At 38.7% G+C, this 22,536-nt stretch overlaps 5 protein-coding genes and 1 long non-coding RNA gene across 7 annotated transcripts in view; 2 read left to right on the plus strand and 4 right to left on the minus strand.

Moving 5' to 3' along the window:
• LOC112148029 (glycerol-3-phosphate acyltransferase 4) overlaps nt 1-2,968 on the minus strand; it is an 11,968-nt gene extending 9,000 nt beyond the window's left edge. Inside the window, exons 1-2 of one of the 2 annotated variants that reach the window (XM_024274809.2) lie at nt 2,821-2,968; nt 1,558-2,139 (exon numbers count right to left, since the gene is read on the minus strand). In XM_024274809.2, coding sequence (XP_024130577.1) covers nt 1,558-1,725 — 168 coding nt within the window. In that variant the 5' untranslated portion in view covers nt 1,726-2,139; nt 2,821-2,968. Of the gene's footprint in view, nt 1-1,557; nt 2,140-2,364; nt 2,744-2,820 lie in introns of those variants that run through there. The other variant, XM_024274810.2, reaches the window with a different exon arrangement.
• Nucleotides 693-5,705, plus strand: LOC112148033. Its single transcript, XR_004948444.1, has 2 exons — nt 693-1,223; nt 5,426-5,705. It is a non-coding gene; the product is annotated as an uncharacterized LOC112148033 (long non-coding RNA).
• Nucleotides 3,088-6,743, minus strand: polr3d (polymerase (RNA) III (DNA directed) polypeptide D). Its single transcript, XM_024274812.2, has 9 exons — nt 6,580-6,743; nt 5,408-5,609; nt 5,166-5,209; nt 4,920-5,074; nt 4,717-4,841; nt 4,489-4,648; nt 4,109-4,356; nt 3,877-4,029; nt 3,088-3,489 (listed from the first exon to the last, which is right to left on the minus strand). Exons 2-9 carry the CDS (start codon nt 5,573-5,575, stop codon nt 3,373-3,375), a joined length of 1,170 nt encoding a protein of 389 aa, XP_024130580.1. The 5' UTR covers nt 5,576-5,609; nt 6,580-6,743; the 3' UTR covers nt 3,088-3,372.
• A 1,380-nt stretch (nt 6,744-8,123) lies between these two features.
• On the plus strand, nt 8,124-14,618 carry LOC112148732 (phytanoyl-CoA hydroxylase-interacting protein). Its single transcript, XM_024276034.2, has 5 exons — nt 8,124-9,148; nt 10,968-11,144; nt 12,737-12,911; nt 12,998-13,115; nt 13,198-14,618. Exons 2-5 carry the CDS (start codon nt 10,977-10,979, stop codon nt 13,742-13,744), a joined length of 1,008 nt encoding a protein of 335 aa, XP_024131802.1. The 5' UTR covers nt 8,124-9,148; nt 10,968-10,976; the 3' UTR covers nt 13,745-14,618.
• Nucleotides 14,619-14,623: 5 nt separating this feature from the next.
• On the minus strand, nt 14,624-16,654 carry zgc:77112 (uncharacterized protein LOC406459 homolog). The gene has a single exon (XM_024276035.2). The coding sequence runs from the start codon at nt 16,003-16,005 to the stop codon at nt 15,175-15,177; it is 831 nt and encodes a 276-aa protein (XP_024131803.1). The 5' UTR covers nt 16,006-16,654; the 3' UTR covers nt 14,624-15,174.
• A 651-nt stretch (nt 16,655-17,305) lies between these two features.
• On the minus strand, nt 17,306-20,750 carry gins4 (GINS complex subunit 4 (Sld5 homolog)). The gene is made up of 8 exons (XM_024276037.2): nt 20,470-20,750; nt 20,259-20,345; nt 19,137-19,250; nt 18,957-19,054; nt 18,784-18,872; nt 18,601-18,691; nt 18,332-18,436; nt 17,306-17,560 (listed from the first exon to the last, which is right to left on the minus strand). The coding sequence occupies exons 1-7, from the start codon at nt 20,563-20,565 to the stop codon at nt 18,340-18,342; spliced, it is 672 nt and encodes a 223-aa protein (XP_024131805.1). The 5' UTR covers nt 20,566-20,750; the 3' UTR covers nt 17,306-17,560; nt 18,332-18,339.
• Between the last annotated feature and the right edge of the window lie 1,786 nt (nt 20,751-22,536).

Here is a 22,536-nt window from a genome sequence, read left to right on the forward strand (position 1 = left end):
TCAAGAACAGAATTAGTCAGTCCAAATTGTAAAAAAATATATATATCAAGAGGGCTGAGTAATGGAGGCTTTACCAGTCACTGAGAAAAACCAAACTGTCTTATCAAGTTGCTGATAGCAAAAAATCTTTTTCAGTGGACGATGCAAATACTTTAAAAACATTATATATTTTTTTTCACGATTGAAAATGCATGCAACAGGTCTTACTTGCCTCACTTGATTCGACTGTGAGCCAACTTTACACTTACAGAACTGTTAGCCAACAGCCTTTGTGGTTTGCAGTAAAGAGCTGTTGCTAAATCATATTATGATGAGCAGTGTGACTCAGTCACGCTCTAAAAATGCAACAAATCGAGCTTCTTAGAGCATTAGGATACCCTAAAAATACAATTGAACTCTGATAGGTAAAGTCCAACACCAATCATCTTGAGCGATTGCAAGTGTTCCCAGTGGTCTTTTAATTATGATTATGCCGTGTTTAGCCACAATCAACAAATATGTGTCATTTTCAAGGACGTAGTTTCTGCAGAGAGGCAGTAGTTCAATAGAAATTTGCCTCTGAGTTGCAACCCACCTTCACTTTCTGTCAACCATCTGTTTGCACTCGCTTACAGCTCCTCATACCCTCAACCTAACATTAGCGGTGCAACAAAAATGGACAGCAATTTGGAGCCATCCAGTCATACAGTTTTGAGCTTGTGGCTTATCATTGTAGCTTTTACGTCACACGACAAGCTTTCTGCAACTGTATTTTTTCGTCTGCTCCTGATTCACAACGGTTTGAATATAGCAATATTTAGAAATGCAATTTTAAGCTTAAAATACCAGAAGAATATGTCTAAAACATGATTTCATTGGCGTGGGTCTTTAAAAGCTGCAGGTAAAAGATTAACTTGTTCACACCCTAACGACTATAAAGAGGCAAAAGAGTTTTATTCAACAGGGAATTGGGAAATAGAGACTTTTATGGACCATATGTTATTATTTATTGTCAAAAAAAACTCAACAGTACTCCAGCACTTCACGACTCTCTTCAGCCTTTATCCTCTAAAAATCTCACAACAGAGAATGCAATCAGCTGCCAACAACAATCGTGCATCTATTCCACTTGTCGCTTAATTTCTGACAGATCTTATCCATGTTTTCTCAAAGGTGTTCCATGAGGGATACAACGGAAAATGCTATATTTAACTGTTTGACATCCGACACCGACAACTGCAAAGGTAAAAGAGCCCTCCCTTATAGCCAAGTTACTGACAATAGTTACATAACCGTGGGAAAGCAAGCAGCAAGTGGGATGTTCTTCTGCATTTGTCAGTTAACACACAACCACAACAAACATTAGGAGCAGCAGCTCACAGCTGTGTTTAGCGATCAGCAGGACAGATGTTCTTCCTTCAGCATTAAACCGTTTGGTCGAAAGAAGAAAATAAAAGCTTTTATGTAAAAAAAAAAATAGCACAAATTATAGCTGCAAAACAGTATGTTGTCTAAAAAATATGTTTTAGTTCAAGTGCAAGAAAAGCTGCAGAATCGAGACACTTTTTTTCCACTCACCTCAAATATCTTTAAGAGAGTTTTCATGTAAATACGGCGGATTCCAAAGGACACCCCAAAAATAGCAGGCACAATAATGAAGACCAGCAGCAGGGTGAACCACACAGTGAAGGAGATGCCAAGCAGGACACACAGCAAGTTATCAAAAGGGTTGAAAAAGAGGTCCATCTTGAAAGTCCAGGAAGGATGAATTTCCTTTTTAAGTTTATAGGAAAAGCGTTCGCTGAGGGGGTTCAGGTCTCCGGCTCCTGGTCCTTCAGAGTCCCTGATTCTTTTGTCACAAAAGAGCCTTCATCTGAGTAACTAGGGAATGGGGTTTCTCCTCATACTGAATGGAGATCATCTTGACCTCCCGGAGGTGATGCATGAAAAGCATTAGCTCAACAATGAAAGGGGTTCTGGAGATGAATTCATTTCCAAATAAAAAGAATAAAAAGTAACCAAATGAGTTATGTTGCTGCAGTCGTCCTCTGTTTGCTCGAGGCGTCCCAACGGTGACAGATGTCAACACTGATAACAAAAACAAACTCGGCAGAGCAGGTGGCTACCCCTCTATGGTTTTTGGTCCAGCATCACACTGACCTGAAAAGGTGGAGAGTGAAGGAACAATCAGGATCGACTTTATAACCAAATTATTCTACATTTTTAAGTGATTTAGGCTAAATTGAAAACATCTGTTGTACTCGGCGTTTAAACGTAGCTTGAGAAATCCCGGCTAAAGCCGTAGACGCCCTTTATTATTGTTTTAATTTATTTTATTAAAGTCAAATGTCACATTTATATAAAGGAGCAGATCATTTAACCCACCGTTTCCGTTATTGACAGCGGAACAATGATAACATTAGCTGGAGGGCCTCCATCCTTGTGCCCTCTGCCGATGTAGCAGGGGGGTTCCCTCCCCGATACGGCTAGCAAGCAAGAATAAACACCCCACAACTACGAGTAACATTTAAGTTAAATAAATAAATAAAAAAGAAAAGTTGAACAACTACTCTGAAAATTGCTAAATTTACGAAACCGAATTTCTAAATAAATAGTTAGCATGGGTGCTAACGGTCAATTCTGCCCCCTTCAGTGCCGCTCCTCGTTTATGCTAATGCTAGCCCGCTCTCGTCCACGGGCAGCCGAGGAAAGAACACCCCAACACGAAGCGGCGACCTTTCCTGTGTGGGTACAAGAGCTGATGACTTCCGGAACATCGTTTCCCCAACTCAAAAACAAGACAAATAAAATGTTTTAAACGACAGAATCATGCTAACCAACCTCGAGTCGCCGCCAGTAGCCGCGCCGGTACAGTTGAGCGCCCGCCGCTCATCGTGTCTTTGTCTCGTGGACTGTTGCCAAACTCCACCCGCTGGACAGCACCAGCGGCTCTCCAGATTACTGCCTTCCCGTTTAAAACTAACAGCGCCTCAAAACCAAAACCCGCTACCTCCAATCTCACCTGTACTGCCCCCTGGTGGATAAATACTAAAACATGCTATTGTGTCAGCCAGGACAGAAAAAACTGAGACATTTGACAATTAAAAACACAGAAGTAAACTTTAATTTATTCACATTTTTACTTTATATCTATGCACACTCTTGCAAATGTGAAATGCAATTTGCTTATTTTTTTAATCTAATCATTGAGATCAAAATAAAACTTTGCTTATATACATTGATTTTACAAAAACACTGTTGGAACTAATATGAACAAAGCAAAACAAAAATTAGCAATATCACTACTGAGTTTTAGAAAGTCCATTCAGTTTTCTTCCTGCTAATGTTTTAACAGGTGCAGAGTAAACCTAGTCCCTCGATGCCTCTTGAGCATCAAGCACTCTTCTCTAGTAGAGCCTCGAAGTCCGGAGAGCAAACCATTTTGTGCTTGACATTTCCAAGTACAGTCAGGGTGCCGGTTTTACCCTCCGGATTAATGGATACCAGCTCCTAAAAAGTAAAAAAATAAAATAAAATAAAAAGCATTTTGGGTTAAAAATCATGTAACTACACATTTTTATGAAATAAAGATAATGGTAAATAAACAGCAACAAAATCCATATTGATTTTTGAATGTGTCTAAAATTATAACATGTATAAAATTGCTTAATAAAGAGTATTCTTCTACATAAATAAATAAAATGCAAACAAAATTTTTATTTTCTTGACATTGGTTTTTGGGGATCGATCTGAAATGAAGCTTCTCTTAAAATAAATTAACTCACCAGCACTAATATTTGTTACACTAATAACCCTCTTTTTGTTAATGGTGAGCAGGTCACTCTTTTCAAGCTTGAGTGCACACTTGAATTGGTGGGTTTTACAGTCCAGTAGTACCTGTAAGAAAGAGCACGACGCTCCCAAAGACACATCAAGTGTCACCTGTCCCAGTATGAGCTGCACCCGTCCTGACTTCCGCACCAGCATCTTTCCCACCAAACCCTCTCGCAGATCCTTCAAGTTACAGCTGTTCTCTTCACCTTCCTCTTCCTATGGTTGGAAACAAACTATTTAACCACTATTTACATTTGTAGGACAATGTGTTGAAAGGTCAACACTTGAAATGTACCTGAGACTCGGTTTTTAGAAGCACAGACTGTCCGTCCTCGGACTGCACCTCTGTCCTCACGGGCCTGTGCTCCTTGGTAGGAGGCTGACCAGGAAGAGAGTCAGGCAGCTGAATGAAAAACAGCTCTTCTCCTTTGTCCAGACTCCATTTATGCAGCAGGTCAGGAAGAACTTCAGGCTCAGGAAGAGGAGGAGGTCTAAATGTTGCCTCGCTCCTCTGTATTTCAACTTCCTCTGGCTCTTGCTTCACTGCAGACAGGATATTGATGTTTCATTAAAAGATAAAAAAGCACCTACATATACACACATTATGCATGGACACAATTTCCTGTTTTGGGAAGCTATAAAAGCTGCTGGACTGATAAAAGATTCTGTAGTTACCTATTACTTCAGACTCCATGGGTTCATCCCCCTCTTCTGACTTCTCACGTCTAACAGCTGATTTACTGAACTCTTCCCTAAATCCCCATCCTGACACAGAAAGGGGGAGCTGGACGGGACAGCTACTCTGCTCACTTTTCAGGAAGGGGTCGTCAATAAACTGCAAGGAGACGAGAATGATAATAAAGTAGAATTTAATGGAAGTTTTTGCTGATCAGACAAACTTACATTGTCCCGTTCCAGCTTGCGCAGAATTTCTTTGGTCTCCTCTTCAGTCTCCCTCTTCTCCTTTTTAATATTAATGATGGGTGAAGGCCCCGTGTTCGGAGCATCTCTTTCGCTTTCGTATCCACCTATGAGGGGTGGCAACATTTATTGTTGACTGTAAAAATAGAAGTTTGGCTTAGGCTTGTCCTGCTGGCTCCCCCTACCTCTTCTTTTCATCATCATCTCAGCAGGTCCCTGCTCAAAAATAGAGTGGGACTGAATGACCTCCTGGCGACCTCGGCCTCTGCCTCTGTCCCTCGGCCCTCGACCACGCTCTGCGCCTCTCCGATCTCTCCTCTGATCAGACTCAACTTTGGCTCTGTTGTAACAAAAAAACCATAAAATGGTTGAAGTTTCAGTTACATGGCAGTTATTTGTTCTTCACTGATTTTTGAAACAAATCAACTTACTCCTCTTTAACTTTTCGGCCAATGATGTTAGGCGTGAAGGTTTTCTAAAAATTGAAGGGAAAAACAATATTTTGAAATCTAGAAAAATAATCTTAACTGCAAAAAGTGCGAAGAAAGCAACAGAAGAGGTCAATTTTCTGCAAGTCGTGATACATTAGGAATATTTAACTCACAATAATAACCCAATTCCACCATTGTGATGCACCATGAAGATTAAAATACGAGTGAAATGTGATGCTAACCTTCTTCACTCCTCCCAGGGTGAGGTCCCTTGACCGCATGGAAGGGAGGCGCCCTGGAGAAAGTCCAGCTGGTGGTCGACGGCCCATCAGGAGCCCCACATTGCTGCTGCTGCTGGTGCTCGCAGGAGTGGGAACACGTTGACCGCTGGACTCCCCAGAGTCCGCCATCTTGAACTTGAACAAACTACAAACCTGGTGGCCGCTAACAACAATAATGACTTAAATTACTTTGTTATCTCTGTAAGAGAAAAGGAAAGGAAAACTGTACGCTCAAAAATACATCCTCATCTCATGTGTAGCCAATGACCTCATTTCAATATGGTGTTACTTGAAGTCAATTGTTATCTTTTGATCTTTTTTTGCCCTTATTCCATCATTTATTATTTCACAATAATATCAACACACTTCTCTTTGTATTACATATTTTTTAGAAATGTTGTAATACTCAACAGAACATGATACTAAGAATTAGTAAAAAGATTAAAAACAAAGAAAGAGAAGAGGTATTTCACAGCTCTAATTTATATCATTTTACCTGAAATATGAAGCCATTGCCTGTCAGTTTAACAAAATCTATTTGCACTTACTGGACAATACTAAGAATATGTTTATGTCAGTACTTCAGATAATATAACACGTACTAAAAATGTGAGCAGAAGAGATATGCCCTCACACATTGCCATGTTTTCTAGTTTATACACATATACAATTTTAAAAGGAGATGAGAAATAGTTTTAATAAGTTTAATAAACTCAATACATTTTCAGAAATATGGATTTTTTGTATTTCACTTGGATGAAATTATGGAAGCAGAAGTGCCCCCTAGTTTATTTAGGCTTTTCATGTGTTAGACAATATGAAAAGAAAACCTATAAATTCCATACAAAAAAGTTTTTGCTATTTTTTCTTCCCACGTTTGTTGTTCTGAACTTTACCAATACAAAACATTAATGTAGAACTATTTCCTAAAGTTTTAATCTTATGCACGCATAAAGAATAAACTGCGATAGTATTTGCCAGCAATTTAAATACACAAAACGCGTGTTTACATTCAATGGAAATGAATACAAAGCAACAAAAATGTCACACGTGACGCGGCTCAGTTACATCGCAGACAACGCTAACGCTGTTCAGAGGAACTCTAAATGTACTGCGGTTCTCTTAATACTCACACGGTAGTTCCTCGGTGGTCGTAAATCGGTGTTTTTCCCTCTAAAACCTGCCAGTTATCAGAAACAATTTTCTGCTGCTGCTTTCAACGTTGAAGCAAACACTAGCGGCGCCATGACACTTCCGCTTTAGCTTAGTCATGCTCACGCGGATCAAGCATGCGCAGAGAAACGCGCATATTTTATTTTATTTTATTTTATTTTGGTTTAGTTTTTCATTATTATTTTACTATGCTTTGCTGAGAATTTTTATGCATTTTTATTTTGCAATTAATTTATTTAATATTATGATTATTTTAGTATAATTTCATAAGAATCTTATTACATTTTTATTTTGGTTTGTTTTATTAAAGTTTATGATTTTTATTATTATTTTAGTATGGTTTACTAAAATTTTTAATGCACCTTTATTTATTTATTTATTTTTGTTTTACTATAGTTAATGTATTATTATTATGATTACTATTATTATTATTATTATAGTATGGTTTAACAGGAATTTTAATGCATGTTAATTTAATTTGATTTTGATTTAATTAAGAATCCATAGTCAACAAAAATCATTGTAGCATTATACCAAATTCCACAGATTTTAAAGTCACTATAGTAAAATCGAGAAAAACAAAAATAAAATTAAATATATAGTTTCTTAGAGTTGTTGCAGTCCTGACATAACATGTATTAGTTCTCCTGCAAGCTGTTTCAGAATCCTAAAAACTTTTAGCATGAGTTAATGTTATTTATAGTTTTGAAATAAACATTTCATGTTTTAAGAACCAAAAGGTGAGGCATTTGTTTACAACAGTTGTTTGCTTGATTGTTTTCTGTTAAACACTTGTGGGCTAATGCAACATAAACATACAATGAGTAAAAAAATGCATGTAGTTTAAAAAAAAACAGTAAAAGGACAAAATAGTTTTCCAGAAGTTAAACAATTTGAGCAAAAATCCACAAATGCTTTTAATTGAGTGAAATCTGGTAAAAACTCTAAATAGAGCCTCACATCTTTAAGAAATTAAACCGAATGTTTCATGTAGATATTAATTGTTCCTATTGTGTATTATGTTGTCATAATATTTGTATAACATTTGGAAACATTCTATATAAATTAAGAATGAAAGGATATGCATTTCTTTAATATATGAAAAATATGAATAAATTAATGTTCTTAAATAAATACAAACTGGGAAAGTTCAGGTTACCTTTTTTATCTGCTGCATGACATTAGTGTCGTATTGGTTTGGTGTGAGCAAGTAATAAAGGGAAATTTTAGATCTAGAGTGTAAAATGTTGTTTAAAACTACATATCTTATAAGATTTTTTATTTAAGAATAACTTGTTACAAACTATAGACATTTTTATTTTCGATATACACAAAATGAAAAACCATCCAAAAACAGCAGGAGTCAATCTATCCTTCCAAATTGATCTCTTCTAGGACAAAAGTGTGTACTTATCTCCAGAGCAGAAAGGGTTTCATGGACAGTCTCAATTGCCATGACTGATGATGGATGATTGCAGTTTAATTACATTTCGAGGGCATCACTTCTCTGCTAGTGACTGAAAGTAAATTAGGCTCCTCAGTACTGCACACTGTCCGTGGAATTATGGCAACACATCATGACTATTTCTGAAATACATCAAATATAGGTCGGTGAAAGGAATGCACTCTCACTTTGGACTCTATCCTACATTTATATCTATTGTTTCAGTAGCAGATTAGTGCTTAAATCTGAAAGAGCTTTTTTTAATCGCTGAAATAATCCTATGTTGAGTCGTCCTTTGAGGCTAGAACAACAAGAGAGAAAACAATAACAACAAAAACATCCTTTTGACAATGAATGCTGGTAAAAATCTGCTTACTTGGGACTTATAGTGTGGCATCCCTCGCTCGGGGATAGGCTGGGGGGAGAAGCCCTGTCGAGTAAGGCCATATGGCATAACAGTTGGCGCACGTATATTTTTTGAGGTCTTGATGGTGTTCCATGTAATCCTCAGGAAAACACTGAGAGATTAATCTTTTTGGGAAAGCCAGCGTAGTATGTCGTGATGGTTATGCTATGTGTTTGGCTTCCAGCTCTCACTGCATCTCCATGTTTGAGAGATGACATTTATGAAAGCGGCTAAGTGATTTTGCACTTCGGGGCAGATTTACTGCCAAGTGATGGGTAGTGTATGGTTGGCTGACAAAATGGTGATGCTGATGAGGTTGAGTGCATATCCTACTAAGGTCACATGGCTGCTGGATTTTTTTTCTGGGTATTTATTCATCCTGTGTGGCTGCACAGAAGTCAAGTAAACATCATGCAATGCTCAGAGCAAAACCGAGATTGGGAGGAGGGGAGGGAGGGTGGAAAAGGGGAGGTGGGGTTAGACTGTTTGTGTGATGCAGAGAGCGAGAAACAGTCAGGAAGAGGATGAAGAGGAGGAGAGGAGTGTATGTGTGTGTGTGTTTGTTTCACCTCCTAATCAGTTTTCCTGAGGGATCTGTCATCGCCAGCATCTCAGGAGGCAAGTGGAAGGCAAAATAAGGAGCCGGAGCTGTTCGTCTTGGCTTTCTACCTTCAAACAAGTAAGACATTTTCAAATAAGAGTTTTTTCAGTGATGCTTTCTTTAAGTGCACTGAAGGCAACACCACTGCAACATAATGTATGCACATCCAGGTGGTTTGTGGGATTCCTTCATGTTAAGTTGTGATGGGACATTTCTGCAAGCTTTAAAGGAGGAAACAGTAAATGTGGATTCATAATTAGTATTTGATGCTATTCTAAAAAGGTGCACAGGCACTCTCAGTGACATTTTACCCAACTTTCTTCACACCTTGTATTTTAAAAGTGCCAGTTTTATGAGAATATAATCATTTTTATAAAAATAAAATTATTCAGATCACCTACTTACTGTGCTTCATCCTCAAGACACAAGATCTCTTTTTGCTCCTCGTTTATTTTTGCAGCCTTAAAGACAATCACCACATTTTGAGCAAAATAGTTGCTCTATATGTCCTTATCATTATTTTGACAGCAAAACATGTGACTAATTATTTTGGAGAAAGATTAGAGAACCCAATGCATGTATGACCTAATGAGTTATGCTTTGTGATGTGAGAGCTCATCATAATCAGCTAAATCCAGCTGCCGTATTCGGATTAGAAGTCTATTGCAACCGGAGACAAACTCCAGCTCCTTCATTTAGATCAATTTCTTAATGAGGGTGTGTGTAAGTGGAATGAAAACCCGGGTTTGAACTGTGCTCGCTGGTATTCAAACCAAAGTGGTGCACACTCAGAGGCGTGGTGCTTTGATCACTCGTCCCGTGAGAATCTCCTCTTGCCCCAGTTTCTATGGCTGGAAAAGGCACGATGGTTAGAAATGAGAGCAGCAGCTGGAAAACAGACGCATGGAGACACACGTGTCTCGTGCAGCCGCACAGTCCCAGCTCGAAAGCTCGAAGAAATTTCACAGTTCACGGCCTTTAATAGGCAGCTGAAGTCTGTCCATCATCCTGACTGCAGGGCACTTGAGCAGATCCAGCCACATCACAACAACTCCACTCCACACCTGGCATGTGTGGGATCATATGAAGCACAAAACTGAGCGGGATATTTTTAGCTACAATTACGAACAAGCATATTTTCACCACAAGGGTGCTTTTAATAAGCGTTCATTTCAATCTTCTCCCCTGGCTTACAGATGTTAGATTAAACTTCAACAAGGAGAAGAATAAGGCTTTTGTCAACTGTATTAAAGGAGCTGAATGCTGATACAAACTCCAGATGGAGGAATCTCTTAAGCAAAATGTGGATGAATTGGTAGGGAATCTGGGCCAAATTTAGGTAAAAACTAAGTGAAAACACGAATAAAAGGCAGGAAATTGACATTTATTGAAATAAGGTAGAGCTGAAAAGCAGATTACAGTCAAGACTGCGTGCAGCCACCTGCATCCAACTGCTAAAAGGCAACTACAGAGACATGAATGCACTCAACCTGCCACTGTTGCTCAACTGTCTAAAATTAAAAAAAATAAAAATAATAATGGACATTTTTTTTCAACAGTTCATAAATGTGTGTGCCCCCTATTAAAATCACTTAAGAAATTTGATGGACGCTGCAAAATATGTCTTTCTTTGGTAGATTATGACACACATTGAAAAAATCCAAACCTATTCACACAGCTGGGAGCATTTTCAGTTGTGAAATGTCAATTTAGAATGAAAAAAAGATAAAGACTAAAAATATTTAAATAAATTAATACACACCAGCATAATAAACCTTGGATGTGAGATTTATTCGATTCACCCTTCAGATGAGTTCATCCATTGTTTCATAGCTTAAATATTTTGTCAAAATTCTATAGCGTGACAATGTACTTTTCTGTCTTGTTCTAATGACAGATTGCAGACATGGACACCCCTCTCTCCACTCCTTGCAATATTCAGATCTGTGAGGTGACCTGCGACTCCTTCCGCATCATGTGGGATATGACCCCTGAAGACACTGAGAGGGCCACGCACTTCTTTATTGACCTGAGCCGCAAAGAAAACAGAGACGGCAACCGCTTCAAGCACAGGGTCTGTTTCTGCTTCATGATCTTGTGTGTCATTTTAACCCTGCAGCAAGTCTGATCTGTGCTGCAGTTTTTGTTCCTGGTTCACAAACCTAATTGGTAAAATTTCTACATTTGGTTTAGCAGAAGGTTTGCAGGATGGCTGCTTCATGATATTCTGTGGTGGTCTGAACAGAGTATAGTTGCGCCCTTTCAGTCACTTCCAATAGAAGCAAAAAGCAAAAGTGTGTGTAGTAAATAGCTTCAGGCCTGTGACTCACTGGAATATTGCTTCTTTTTAAAGTGAACTAAAGCTGACAAATTCAACAGCAGCACAGAATTGTTTCCAAGTTAGTCAGTCCCAATGTGGATCATCAGAGTCACAATTAAACACAAAACAAAAAAAAGGAACCAATGTTTTGTAAAAATATGTAAACAATTCTTTGCATATAGCATGTTTTAGTACATGAGTGTGGCTAGGTTCATACTGTCAAGCTCAGCAAGTATTTCTACTCATTGACTGTATATGAGAACTGGACTGAGTGAGTGTGACATTACCCAGAGAAAATGCCTTACTTCTGAGTGAAATGAAGCCAATTCTATGGTCATTTTTCCGCGATCGCGATACGAACGTCGCCATGTTGGAATCAGACGGCAGTGATTGGTCCGAGTATGGCAACTACTGTCGCCAATCACGAGTGAGCGTCTTCCACACTCCTTCCACTGAAAGCGAGTTTAAGAGAATCTGTCAGTCAAATAATCACACAGTTGGCACCACATGCTTTTACGGAGGCATCTGGTTGGTCAGTTTATAACTTGAATAACTTGGGGTAAAGAAAAACATTTCAAAAATATTAGAATTAGCAAGAAAATGTTAAAAAAAAGTACCAGAGCAAGAATGCACGTCTATAAGATTTTGGCCAGCAGCTATTTCCTATTTGGAATGCAAGGGGGGGCGGGATCACTCAGTCCAGCTCTCTTATACAAGCAATGCTTTGTTATACAGATACCAACTTTTTGTCTGCATCACTCAAATCACTTGACATACACAAATATGTACTTTTAACTCTAATGACTGCACTTTTCTGTGAACTAATCGAAGTTTAGGCAGCCTGCACTAGAAAATGTTGGCATTTCTGAGAGCTGAACTAAAACAGTGACCTCACTTTTATTCCTTAGAACTAAAACAGCATCCAAAAATATTAAAACCACACAACAGAATAATCTGTACAACTAAGAAATGCAGCAAATTGAAAAAAAAAAACTCTGCAGATGCACAACATATTTACTAATTGTGACCTAATGAAGCCGTCTGTGTTCAGAATTAGAAAACGTGCTAATTGAGTCAAGGTATTGACTAGCAAAGCAAGCTTCTTCCGGATTTGACACAAAGTGGCACAGACAAACTAGTATCACAGGTGTTGTCACGGATTTCTGAGGTCAGAGTTATAATTATTATCTGTTACTTGGAGGCATTGACCAAAACAAAGCCATTAATTCAATTAGATAAATCCTGATTACATCAGCCCCTGCATAAGGCCGTCCATCAAACTACTAATGTAAATTTGTTTAATGGAGCAATTCTTGACACTAACTACTTCTTGCTATATTATCCAGGATGTGCCGACCAAGCTGGTGGCCAAGGCGGTGCCTCTCCCCATGGCTGTGAGGGGACACTGGTTCCTCAGCCCACGGACAGAGTACTGTGTTGCTGTTCAAACTGCTGTCCGGCAACCAGACGGTGACTACCAGGTTTCAGAGTGGAGCCAGGTGGTGGAGTTTTGCACTGGGGGTAAGAGCTGAATATAATCAGAACAAACACCGGAAGCATTGATGATCATTGGGATGTTGTGTACACCTTATCAAACATCTTTCCAGACTATGCAATGGAACACCTACAGCAGCTTCTTGACAAGGCAAGTGGCTCTGCAGGGAGACTGCTGAAGTTCTCAGTCTTTTACCGCAACCAGCACCCAGAGTACTTCGATTATGTCAGGTCAGTCACTTTCTTCATCTTTGATTGCATGAAGTATTGCTCAAAACTACCAATTCTTATGTCCTTGTCATTTCTTGAAAAGGAGGGAATGCGGAGGTCTGATGCGTCCAGCCCTGAAAGACAGTAGCGGAAGTCATGGCTCTCCTGTCAACGGCAAACTACAGGGAGTTTTCTTCAGTTGCAATACAGAGTTTGATACAGGGCTCCCCCCAAACGACTCCCCATACGGACCCTTAAGATTCCAGATCCCAGCGGGACAGCTGTTGAACCCCAACGTCTGCCTGTACTTCGCAGACTTCTACTGTATGTACACAGCTTACCACTATGTGGTGCTGGTTCTGGCGCCCATGGGCTCTGAGGGAGACACTTTCTGTCGTACCCGCCTGCCAATGCTGGACTTGGCCTCCAATCCTTTCTTGACATACATCGCTCCTGAAAGGCCGGAGGAGGAGCCTTTGTACTGCCATGCCAGTGATGTCATACTGGAGATTCTTTTCACCGAACCGGTTCATTTGGATCGGGGCACAGTGGAGCAGATCAGTGGACATCACCAGCTCATGAGCTTGACCACAGCCAATGCAAAGAAAGATCCGAGCTGCAAAGTGTGTAATATCAGTGTGGGACGCTGAAATGATGAAGGCAGGCTTTGAGTTTGCAGCTATGAATGACATGGAGATGGACAAAGAAAAAAAACAACCACGTCCTTCATCTGGTGAGAACACTGTGGAGAGCATTCTTTAGTTGAACTTTTACATTTTTATTTCAACAACTGGCTTTTACTTTGGGAATCTGAGAATGGTGACAAAAGTACACAAACATGGATGCTTTATGAAAATACCTAATTAAAAGACATTCTAAAAATAAAGGATTTGTATACTTCAAGTCATAACAGGTCACTTCAGGTGTCTTCTTGGCATCCATGGAACTGTTTGAAAACATAAACACAAGTTATTTTAAGCAGCTTCTTTTTTCCAAGCCCCTGCCAAAAAGTTGAAAATGAGACCTTCAAATCCAGTTTAGACTTTAACAGCAATCTGCTGCATCCACATGAAAAACTTTATCTCTTTCAAACCTGAAGGCAGAAATTCCTATAGAAATGTACTGATCTGTGAAAAATGACAGTGAGGGCTGCTTGAATGGCTGTGGGGGTATTGGACATCAGAAGATAATATCTTTTAAGCTGCCTGCAGTAAATCTCTGAGAGCACACTGGAGGCCTTCGAAAGAGCTGAGCTATGATTAGCTCTCTCCTCCTGCTACGAGGCTCCTGCCTCCCCCAGTACAGTAATTTCTGACCTGTGCAGGAAAAATGCCCTCAATGAAAGAAATGGCACCATGAATTCTATTCATGGCGGTCAGTCCAATATGGTTCAGTTGAATAGAACAATAAATACTAGGGGCGTTGGGAAAAATTGATACGGCGATATATCGCAATACTTCATTTGGTGATACTTGTATCGATTCAAAATGCTGACAAGAAAATATTTAATTATTTATGAGCATCCTTCAGCGTTTTACTTTTGTTTTCCACCTAAATCCCGACCACTTGTCTACACCACGACCAAAACAACAAGATCTCGTGAGAATCTGTCCTAAATGTTTAGTCACCCTCACAGTTTTTGTTGTTGTGAGATATGTACTACTCTAATTCTTACTTGGGATGGGTACAGAACTAAAAGCCACGCTGCCGCCAGCATCATTAAAAAAATGCAGATTGTGGTGCTACGAAGATAAGATTACAATGACAGACGCATTAATATTCAGGTAAAGTGTTTTTTCTAAGTCATGCTCTTAAAAAAATTGTTCTGGTGCAATCTTGGGAAACATTGTGATACAAATTGTATTGTGACACATATCGTATCACCAGACTCTTGCTATTACACATCCATAATAAACACAACTCCAAAATAAAGGTGGGTGCAAAAATACATTTACATACGCAAAGTGGGTATTAAAATAAATTTAAACAAAGTAATATAAACTGCAAATAAAATAAAACTAACAGTAAATTAATTTTATTCATAAATGTATGCTAAAAAATGCTATGGTTAAAGGTTAGTTTACTCTTTCATCCTCTTCCCACAACAGAGGTGTGAGTTCACGCAAACCGAAATGCTGTAGTTTTTTCCATAGTTATTGTCCCAAAAAGGCTCGCTGTAACCCACTGGCAAGTAGATGAAACAGAATTCTATTCTCCGCTTGGCATCGATCACCTTTGGAATATCTGTGGAGAACTCAAAGATGTCTGTCTGAGGTCCTCCGAAGCGCTTCTGCAGGTATGTGCAAGGGACATCTCTGTAACTCAGCCAAGAGTTGAAGGTGATGCGCATTCGCACGTCCTTCTGGAACGTGATGTTCCTGACCCGCACTGTACCGCGGAGGGTCTGTTCACTAATGGTGCAGCACTCCAGGATCACCATGCTCTCTGCCAGTTTAGAACGGAAGGCCTGGAAATCCAAAGAGGGCTGTGCAAAGCCCAGTTTGAGGCTTGTCCCTGGGCAGGAGGTGCTGACAGTGCAACTGTAGCCGTCCCCTGTCATGCTTCCTAAATCCTGCAGCGTGGGCAGCAGATCGAGGTCAGATTGCTCTTCTTCTTCGTCAGAAAAGAGTCGTACATCTGTCAGGGAAAAGCCCTGTGAGTCAGCAAAAACCACACGCTTCTCCTTGATCGGGGTCAAAATGTCATCATCTACGTCATCGAGGATGGATAGAAGAGGGTGGTCCAGATCATTCTGACTCAAGATGCCAACAGGGTAGAGCTCTGAAACCGGAGTGCGGATGCAAGGACGCAGGGGCTTCAGGATGGGGACCCACACATGAGGGCACAGCTGTTTACGTTGGTCCAAGCACAGCCTGACGGCAATCTCCACAAGGCCTTTTGAATGAGCCATTGACCCCAATCAGACCAGCAGCTGCAAGAAATACAGCAGTCTGTTGCTTCAGAATATGCACTTTGTGAGGCAGATCCTATAAATGTACTCCACAGGAAAAGAGTTTGCAAACACAACTCTGGACCGGACTTCTTCACATTCTGGAAAACAAGAACAAAATGGTCAAAACCAGTAAAAACAAAACATGTCTGAAGCTATTTGTTGTACATGTGGTTGCAGTCACTGAAACCAAGTCAGACTGGAAATTGTACCTCAAAGTAGCTGTCACTGGGCCATTCATATTTATATAGCGGAGTTGAGTGTTTGCCACACCCACCAGACTCTGCTGACCAATCAGCTGAGCGGTTGCAGTTCTGAACTCATCTGTTCTTTTTGATTTCTTTATGTTTTCCTCAAAAATTCCTTTGACGTATATTTCTTGTAGAAACAAGCAGAATTCAGGAAGATTGAGGAAACTAAAAGCGTGTTATCAGCTCGGATGATGTTTACGTGATGGTGCGAGCGTAAGGGCTCTGCTGCATGTAATTCCACTCTGCTTTGTGGAAAACATCTCAGTCATCCTGTGGTCTATTCTCAGACCTCAGTGGAGACGGCCTGCACAGAGGCGGGGCTCTAAGCTTTTAGTGTTTTGGCCGAAGCTCCAAGTGGATCGATGTCCTACAGGCCGGGAGAAAGAGCGGATTAAAAACAGGTCTCAGCAGGCTAAACACCAGGGTATCCATGACTCAGATGCATGTAAAGGGTCACACACAAACACGTAAGAGGTAAAAGGAGAAGCTGAAATAAAACGCATCACTTTACTGACCTCAAAAGCTCATATGACCAACAGCACACCTGAAATATTAAAAAACATTGTTTTTCTCAAATTTGACAATTTTTGCAAATAAAAAAATATTCAAACAACATTTACTTACCTTTAATAGATGAAGAATTCTAACAAACAAAGGCTTTAAATGATCAGAATCAGCACTGCAGGCCAAGATGACAGTGCGCTAATGAAACACGCACTTCATCACAGTTTCTTATTAGCTCCAATTACTGCGCTCTGGTGTGAGAGGAAACAATGAGCTCTGATTGCTCCCATTAAAACTCTTTCATAACAGCAGGATTCCAGTAACTGTGTTGGACAAGATAAAGACAAGTCTCATCGATTCCCTTGAGCAGAAAAGAGTTTAACTTGCCACTTCATGTAAAAGATTGTGGAAGATGAAATAAGAGAAGCAATTAGATTTTGATTTATTTATTTTTTGACAATGAAAATACACAAACAAAAGCTTTCAGAAAACAACTATTATTTACATTAACAAATATATACATTACACCAATGGATGTTGCTGCCATAAAATGCCATTTTTCTTTTCATGGATGACAAATTGCTAGGATTTTTGCATTGCTAGAAAATATAAAATATAGAAAAAATAGGCAGTTCTGCAAATCAACATAAAGATGTCCAAGTATGTATCTGCATTTGGGTCATAGGTTATTGAATCCAGAAAGAAAACTTTTTCCACTTGTCTTTTACAGCAGCACAAAATTACAACAACGGAGGGCAAACCTGCAACATAAAAAATCAGTTAGTTCATGAATTGTGTGAATCAATAATGTTTACTGAAAATATATAAGAATTATTTCAGAGAATGATCAATAAGAACTCTATTGTTACTTGTAATGATTATTTTTTCTGCATTTGTATTTTGATGATAATCAATGAGTATTGTATATCTGTTATATGATGTATGATTGATGTTACTGTTTACTGAAATAATGTTTGATGAGATTAATCAATAATCAACAAGCACTTCACTTTACTATTGGGAATTACAAAAAAAAAAAAAAACAACAACAACCGGATTACATAGTTATGCTAAACATTGAAACGAAGTAATTAAGTAGGGGTGGGATTATATAAGTTCGCTTCTTCCCACTCCTTTTCAAGCAATCAATCAAACTCTACTGACTTTAGTTAGTTATCACAAAAATGAATGAAGAAAATGTGACATAAGTGTGTTTTATTTTCGTTTTCTATTTTCTAATCAATGCATTTAATTGTTTCTGTAATGAGTTTGAAATAAATGTGTTTTGTCCTTTATTTTTTTCAATCTATGCTATGCTTGAAATAAACCAATCAATCAATCAATCAAGCTCTCAATTTCTCTGTATGTAGGTAAAATACAGAGTTTATTACACTGTAAACATTGATTTTACAGATCATTTGAGCTAAAAAATAAACATCACTGAACAGCACCAGCTTATGTAAGATCAGCAGATGCCTATGTGAGAGTTTGAAGCTATCAAGAAAGATGAGTCAAGACTGAGAGCATCTTACTGGAGTCTTCAGATCAGCTGCACGGCTCCACTTGAGATGAGCGGCGCGATGGTGCGATACCGCATCAAGTGCTGCGAGCCCTCTTCCAGATCCACAACATACTCTCTGGCAAATGAGTCACAGAGTTATCACTTGGTTGGAAATTGGAAAAGACAGATGTAACAGAGTGGGGAAAAAACTTTGCCACCTGCTGGTGGGATGGTAGAAAACACTTGACATCTCATTATTTTTCTTTCATAGGAGGAGTTCCGTAAAAATAGATTTAGTACCTCTGATCATCGGTTTCAGGCTCGATCAAGATGTTTTCTTGTTTCTCTTTAACTCGTAGAAACACAAATGAGTCTAAGCAGGGCTCTGGAACTGCAGTTAAAAAAAAAGTCCATTAAATATTAAGAGTACAAATAACACCACAATAAACGAGGAACATGTCAGGTACAAAAAAAGGAAGAGACCTGCTTTGAGCATGTCGATGCTCTGTAGGTTAGGAGGCATCCGCTTCAGAGCTACTGCTTTAAGGTATGCTTCTGTGTTGTCGTAGTATCTGAAAAATATATACTTTTTCATTTAGGCAAATTGTTTTATTCAAAATGGTATAAAAATGTCTGTTTAACTCAACCACGCTCACTCTTTGGCAAATGCAAACTCCTCTGGGGAAAGCAGGGATGGCTCTCCATCAGCTCGAGTCTTTTCTCTCTCCAGGACATGAGGGAAAAACTTCTCAATCTAAACACACAGAAAGGAAGCTCTGTTTGTATATTTATAGAATGAGACCGGAGCTTTACTGAACACCTTCCACACAACTGACTTTCTGCAGTCGGGAGCGCAGGTAACTGGTGAGGACAAAGCGGATCCGGTCTACTTCCATGCGATGTATGCTGGCCTTGGTGTCGCCTTTCTTCACTCGCTGCAAGTTGGACTCCTGTAGGCAAAGAAGTTGATGAGCACTTTGCTAACAATAATGGGAAAAGCATACGTTTATTTACAAGAAAAACTGATGTTCCTTTTGTCCTTGAGAGTAAACCTTTTTGTCTCAGAGTTTGGATTTACAGATTAAACTATCTAAATTTGGATGATTATATTAGAGACCTACTCCAAATCATGTTTTTGGAGTTTTGAACATGTTCTTGTGGCATTTTCCTGTTGATGGAGGACATGGACAATGAAAAATTAGGTTTAAAATTGCATTTTCTGAGTACAAGTTTTATAAAAGTTACTTAAAATTAAATTTCAGACTTTTGTGAAAAATTAAAAACAATTTCTAAATCTATTTCTCATTTTAACCCCCCCAATTTAATGAGCAAAATTGTAGCTTCTTATCGTGTAGACTGTGCCATGATGCTTTAGCACACTTCTTTTCTTTAAACCAGCAGTGGGCATTCAGCGTATTGGTGTATGATAATTGATTCTCTCACTGTTTATTTACACCAATTGATCAAATTAAGTGTTTGAAAATTGCTCGGATATCAAGATTCAAGACTTTTTCAAAGAATTTTAATGTATTATTTCCAAATTCAATGCTTTTAAGACTTTTTAAGACACAGTGGGAACCCTGTGAGCATTTTTTTCTTTAAATCAATCATCAGGAGTAGACAAAAAAAACAACACCATGCCATTTGACCTTGCCGTATATTTGTGACATAGAAAATACACTGGGCGGGTCACAAGCTCCTGAGCTCTCAGCAATGGGAAATGGGATTGCTCTGATTCAGCATAACTAAACAAAGAAAGACATACTTTGTTTAAAACATGCACTATGACCTGATTTTTGAACTGTAATAATCTAAGAAAACTTACAATTACTAAAATTCTGCTACACATGTAAACCTGATTTCAACAGACTCCTGATTTTTTTTAGCTTAGTACTAACTAACCAGTTAAAGTGGATCTGCCACTAAGATCTGATGGTGATGAGCATTGAATTTGTTACCATATGAGTGAGCTGCTCCATCACACATTCCACCACTTCGGATTTGTTCTCCTGCAGTTCTGGGGAGAACTTCTCATTCAGCCACGCCTGAGAGTAAAGAAGAGCACAGCAGTGAAGGTAGAGATAACAGACTGGTTAAAAACAGTAGCTTGGGGAGAAGAAAAGAAAAAAAAAACAGTGAAGGTTTGAGACCCTATTAGCTTGATCTCACCTCTTCCAGTTTGGCGATCAGCTCTGCTGGAGTCATAACGTCCTCCTGGCTGTCATCTTGGTTGATCTCGCTGTCATCAAACGCGGCTCCTGACATATTTTTTTTTACCTTTTAAGTTGTCTAAATTATCTCATACGTTTGTCTAATATGTAAAACGAACTTTTAATGAAGCCACTCGACGATTCTAGAGAAATACCCCGGTAAAAAAACAACTGCAACCACAGCGTCCGTGTTCAAAGACAACCCTTTATTTATTCGCGCCAAAGTCATTGCTCTCGCGAGATTACAATTGTTCTTGGTATTTCTTTACCCTGAGTTTTGCATGCTAGGCATTCATATCGCCTCTCGCTGGTTAAATGCTGCCAATAGTTTTTTTTTTTTTTTAACAAAACAATATATATATATATATATATATATAAACAATAGTTCCTGCAGTTACTGGGATTAATCAATGTTATTAAAAAAAAAACTTGAAATATTAAAAACGAAATTCTACTCATCCCTTTTGTTTACATTATATTTTAGTCGTTATCTAGGCTCTACATGATATGTTGATTTCAAAATCAAAACTATGGAGCATTTTATGAATCCAGTACAATATTGTCAACAATGTGGGAGCTCTTTTTTACATTTTAAAGAGTGACCCACATTGCACTAAGCTGTTCCCTTGTTTCTCTAAATTAATTACAGTTCATAAAATTTTAAAATCCAACAACTTAGAATGATTGGAAAAGAGGAAAAAATCAAGTGGCTTATTAAAATAATAAACGAATAAACGATAATTTAAACGAAAAAGCACCAGAATTGAAAAACTTTCGTTAGAAGGCTGCATGACATTTTTATAGGGGTGTTACGATTCCTTTTAATATAATAATTTGTGCTTTCTAGATTCTTACATTGGTTCCTATTGAATGATCAGATTTGTTTCGATTCTCTGTCCTAAACTCGATCCAGTACATTTTTAGCCAAAACTTCCACCAGTGTGAGTTCAACGATCTATCAAAGTTCTACAAACTGAATATTATTAAAACATTCTACCACACTGTATGGTCACATGTCTTTAGAAAATTCAGTGTTTCCAGATATTGGACTGTAATGATGGATTGATCAGTTTTTACTTCCATCACATGTGTGTTCTGCTCTGATGGGACTTTTCTATGTTATAGTCAAATAAACCTACTGTGTCTTAATAAATTGTATTTTCCAAGATTGATATAATCAATTTATTTCATTTTGAAATTATTTTATATTTGTACAATTAACAACCTACCTCAGACAGATTGATCTGGTTGAAACATAGAAATATAAATCCATTCATCGAAGAATTGTTAAACCCCTATTCATTAACAGCTCCTTATGCTTTCATTTTTGGAGAAGTGATAAATTATTCTAAAACGTGTCACACTATTTGGCAGCCAAACAAAGGACTTCTCTTCTGCTCCACGTGTTGTGGATCAAACATTATTTAATTAGTGAGAATGTTGTATAATATATGATTTGAACTCTTTAGAATCAGACATTTTCCATGTCACCATTGAACATTAAAACAATAGGATTATTTCCACACATTTGCATAGTCAAAATGTTGTGTTCCCACAGATATGCTGAGTATTAGAACAAACGTCCTTCTGTTTCATAGCTTTCTGTCTCACTTCTGCTGTGCATTCAAACATGCCTCATTTGTCTCAGCTGTTTCAGACCACATTGTGGCCTGCAGCGTAATCTCATTTGAGCAGTTTCCTCTCACTCTTTCCTCCTCGTTGCTTTTGCCTCGAAGTTCTTTGTTATTTACACTGCCAGTGATCTGGCATCCGCTAGACACTGCCTTTGCAGTGACTGAGTGTGGCACACTTACGGCGTCTTCCTCCGAGGTTGGGTTTGCTACGTCAGACGGGCCTACAGTCTGAAGTCTGCACATGCTTATGTGAGCAACGGTGCAGAGGGTCCTAACCACAGACTGTGCTACAAACGAGAACAATCTCAACAAATGCCAGTTTGGAGGGCATGCTGTGAACACATAATAACTTCACATTTCTCTGTGTAAATTCTCATTACATTAGGTAAAAA

The sequence above is a fragment of the Oryzias melastigma genome, linkage group LG9 (genome assembly GCF_002922805.2).
Source record: "Oryzias melastigma strain HK-1 linkage group LG9, ASM292280v2, whole genome shotgun sequence".
Taxonomy (NCBI): Eukaryota; Metazoa; Chordata; class Actinopteri; order Beloniformes; family Adrianichthyidae; genus Oryzias; species Oryzias melastigma.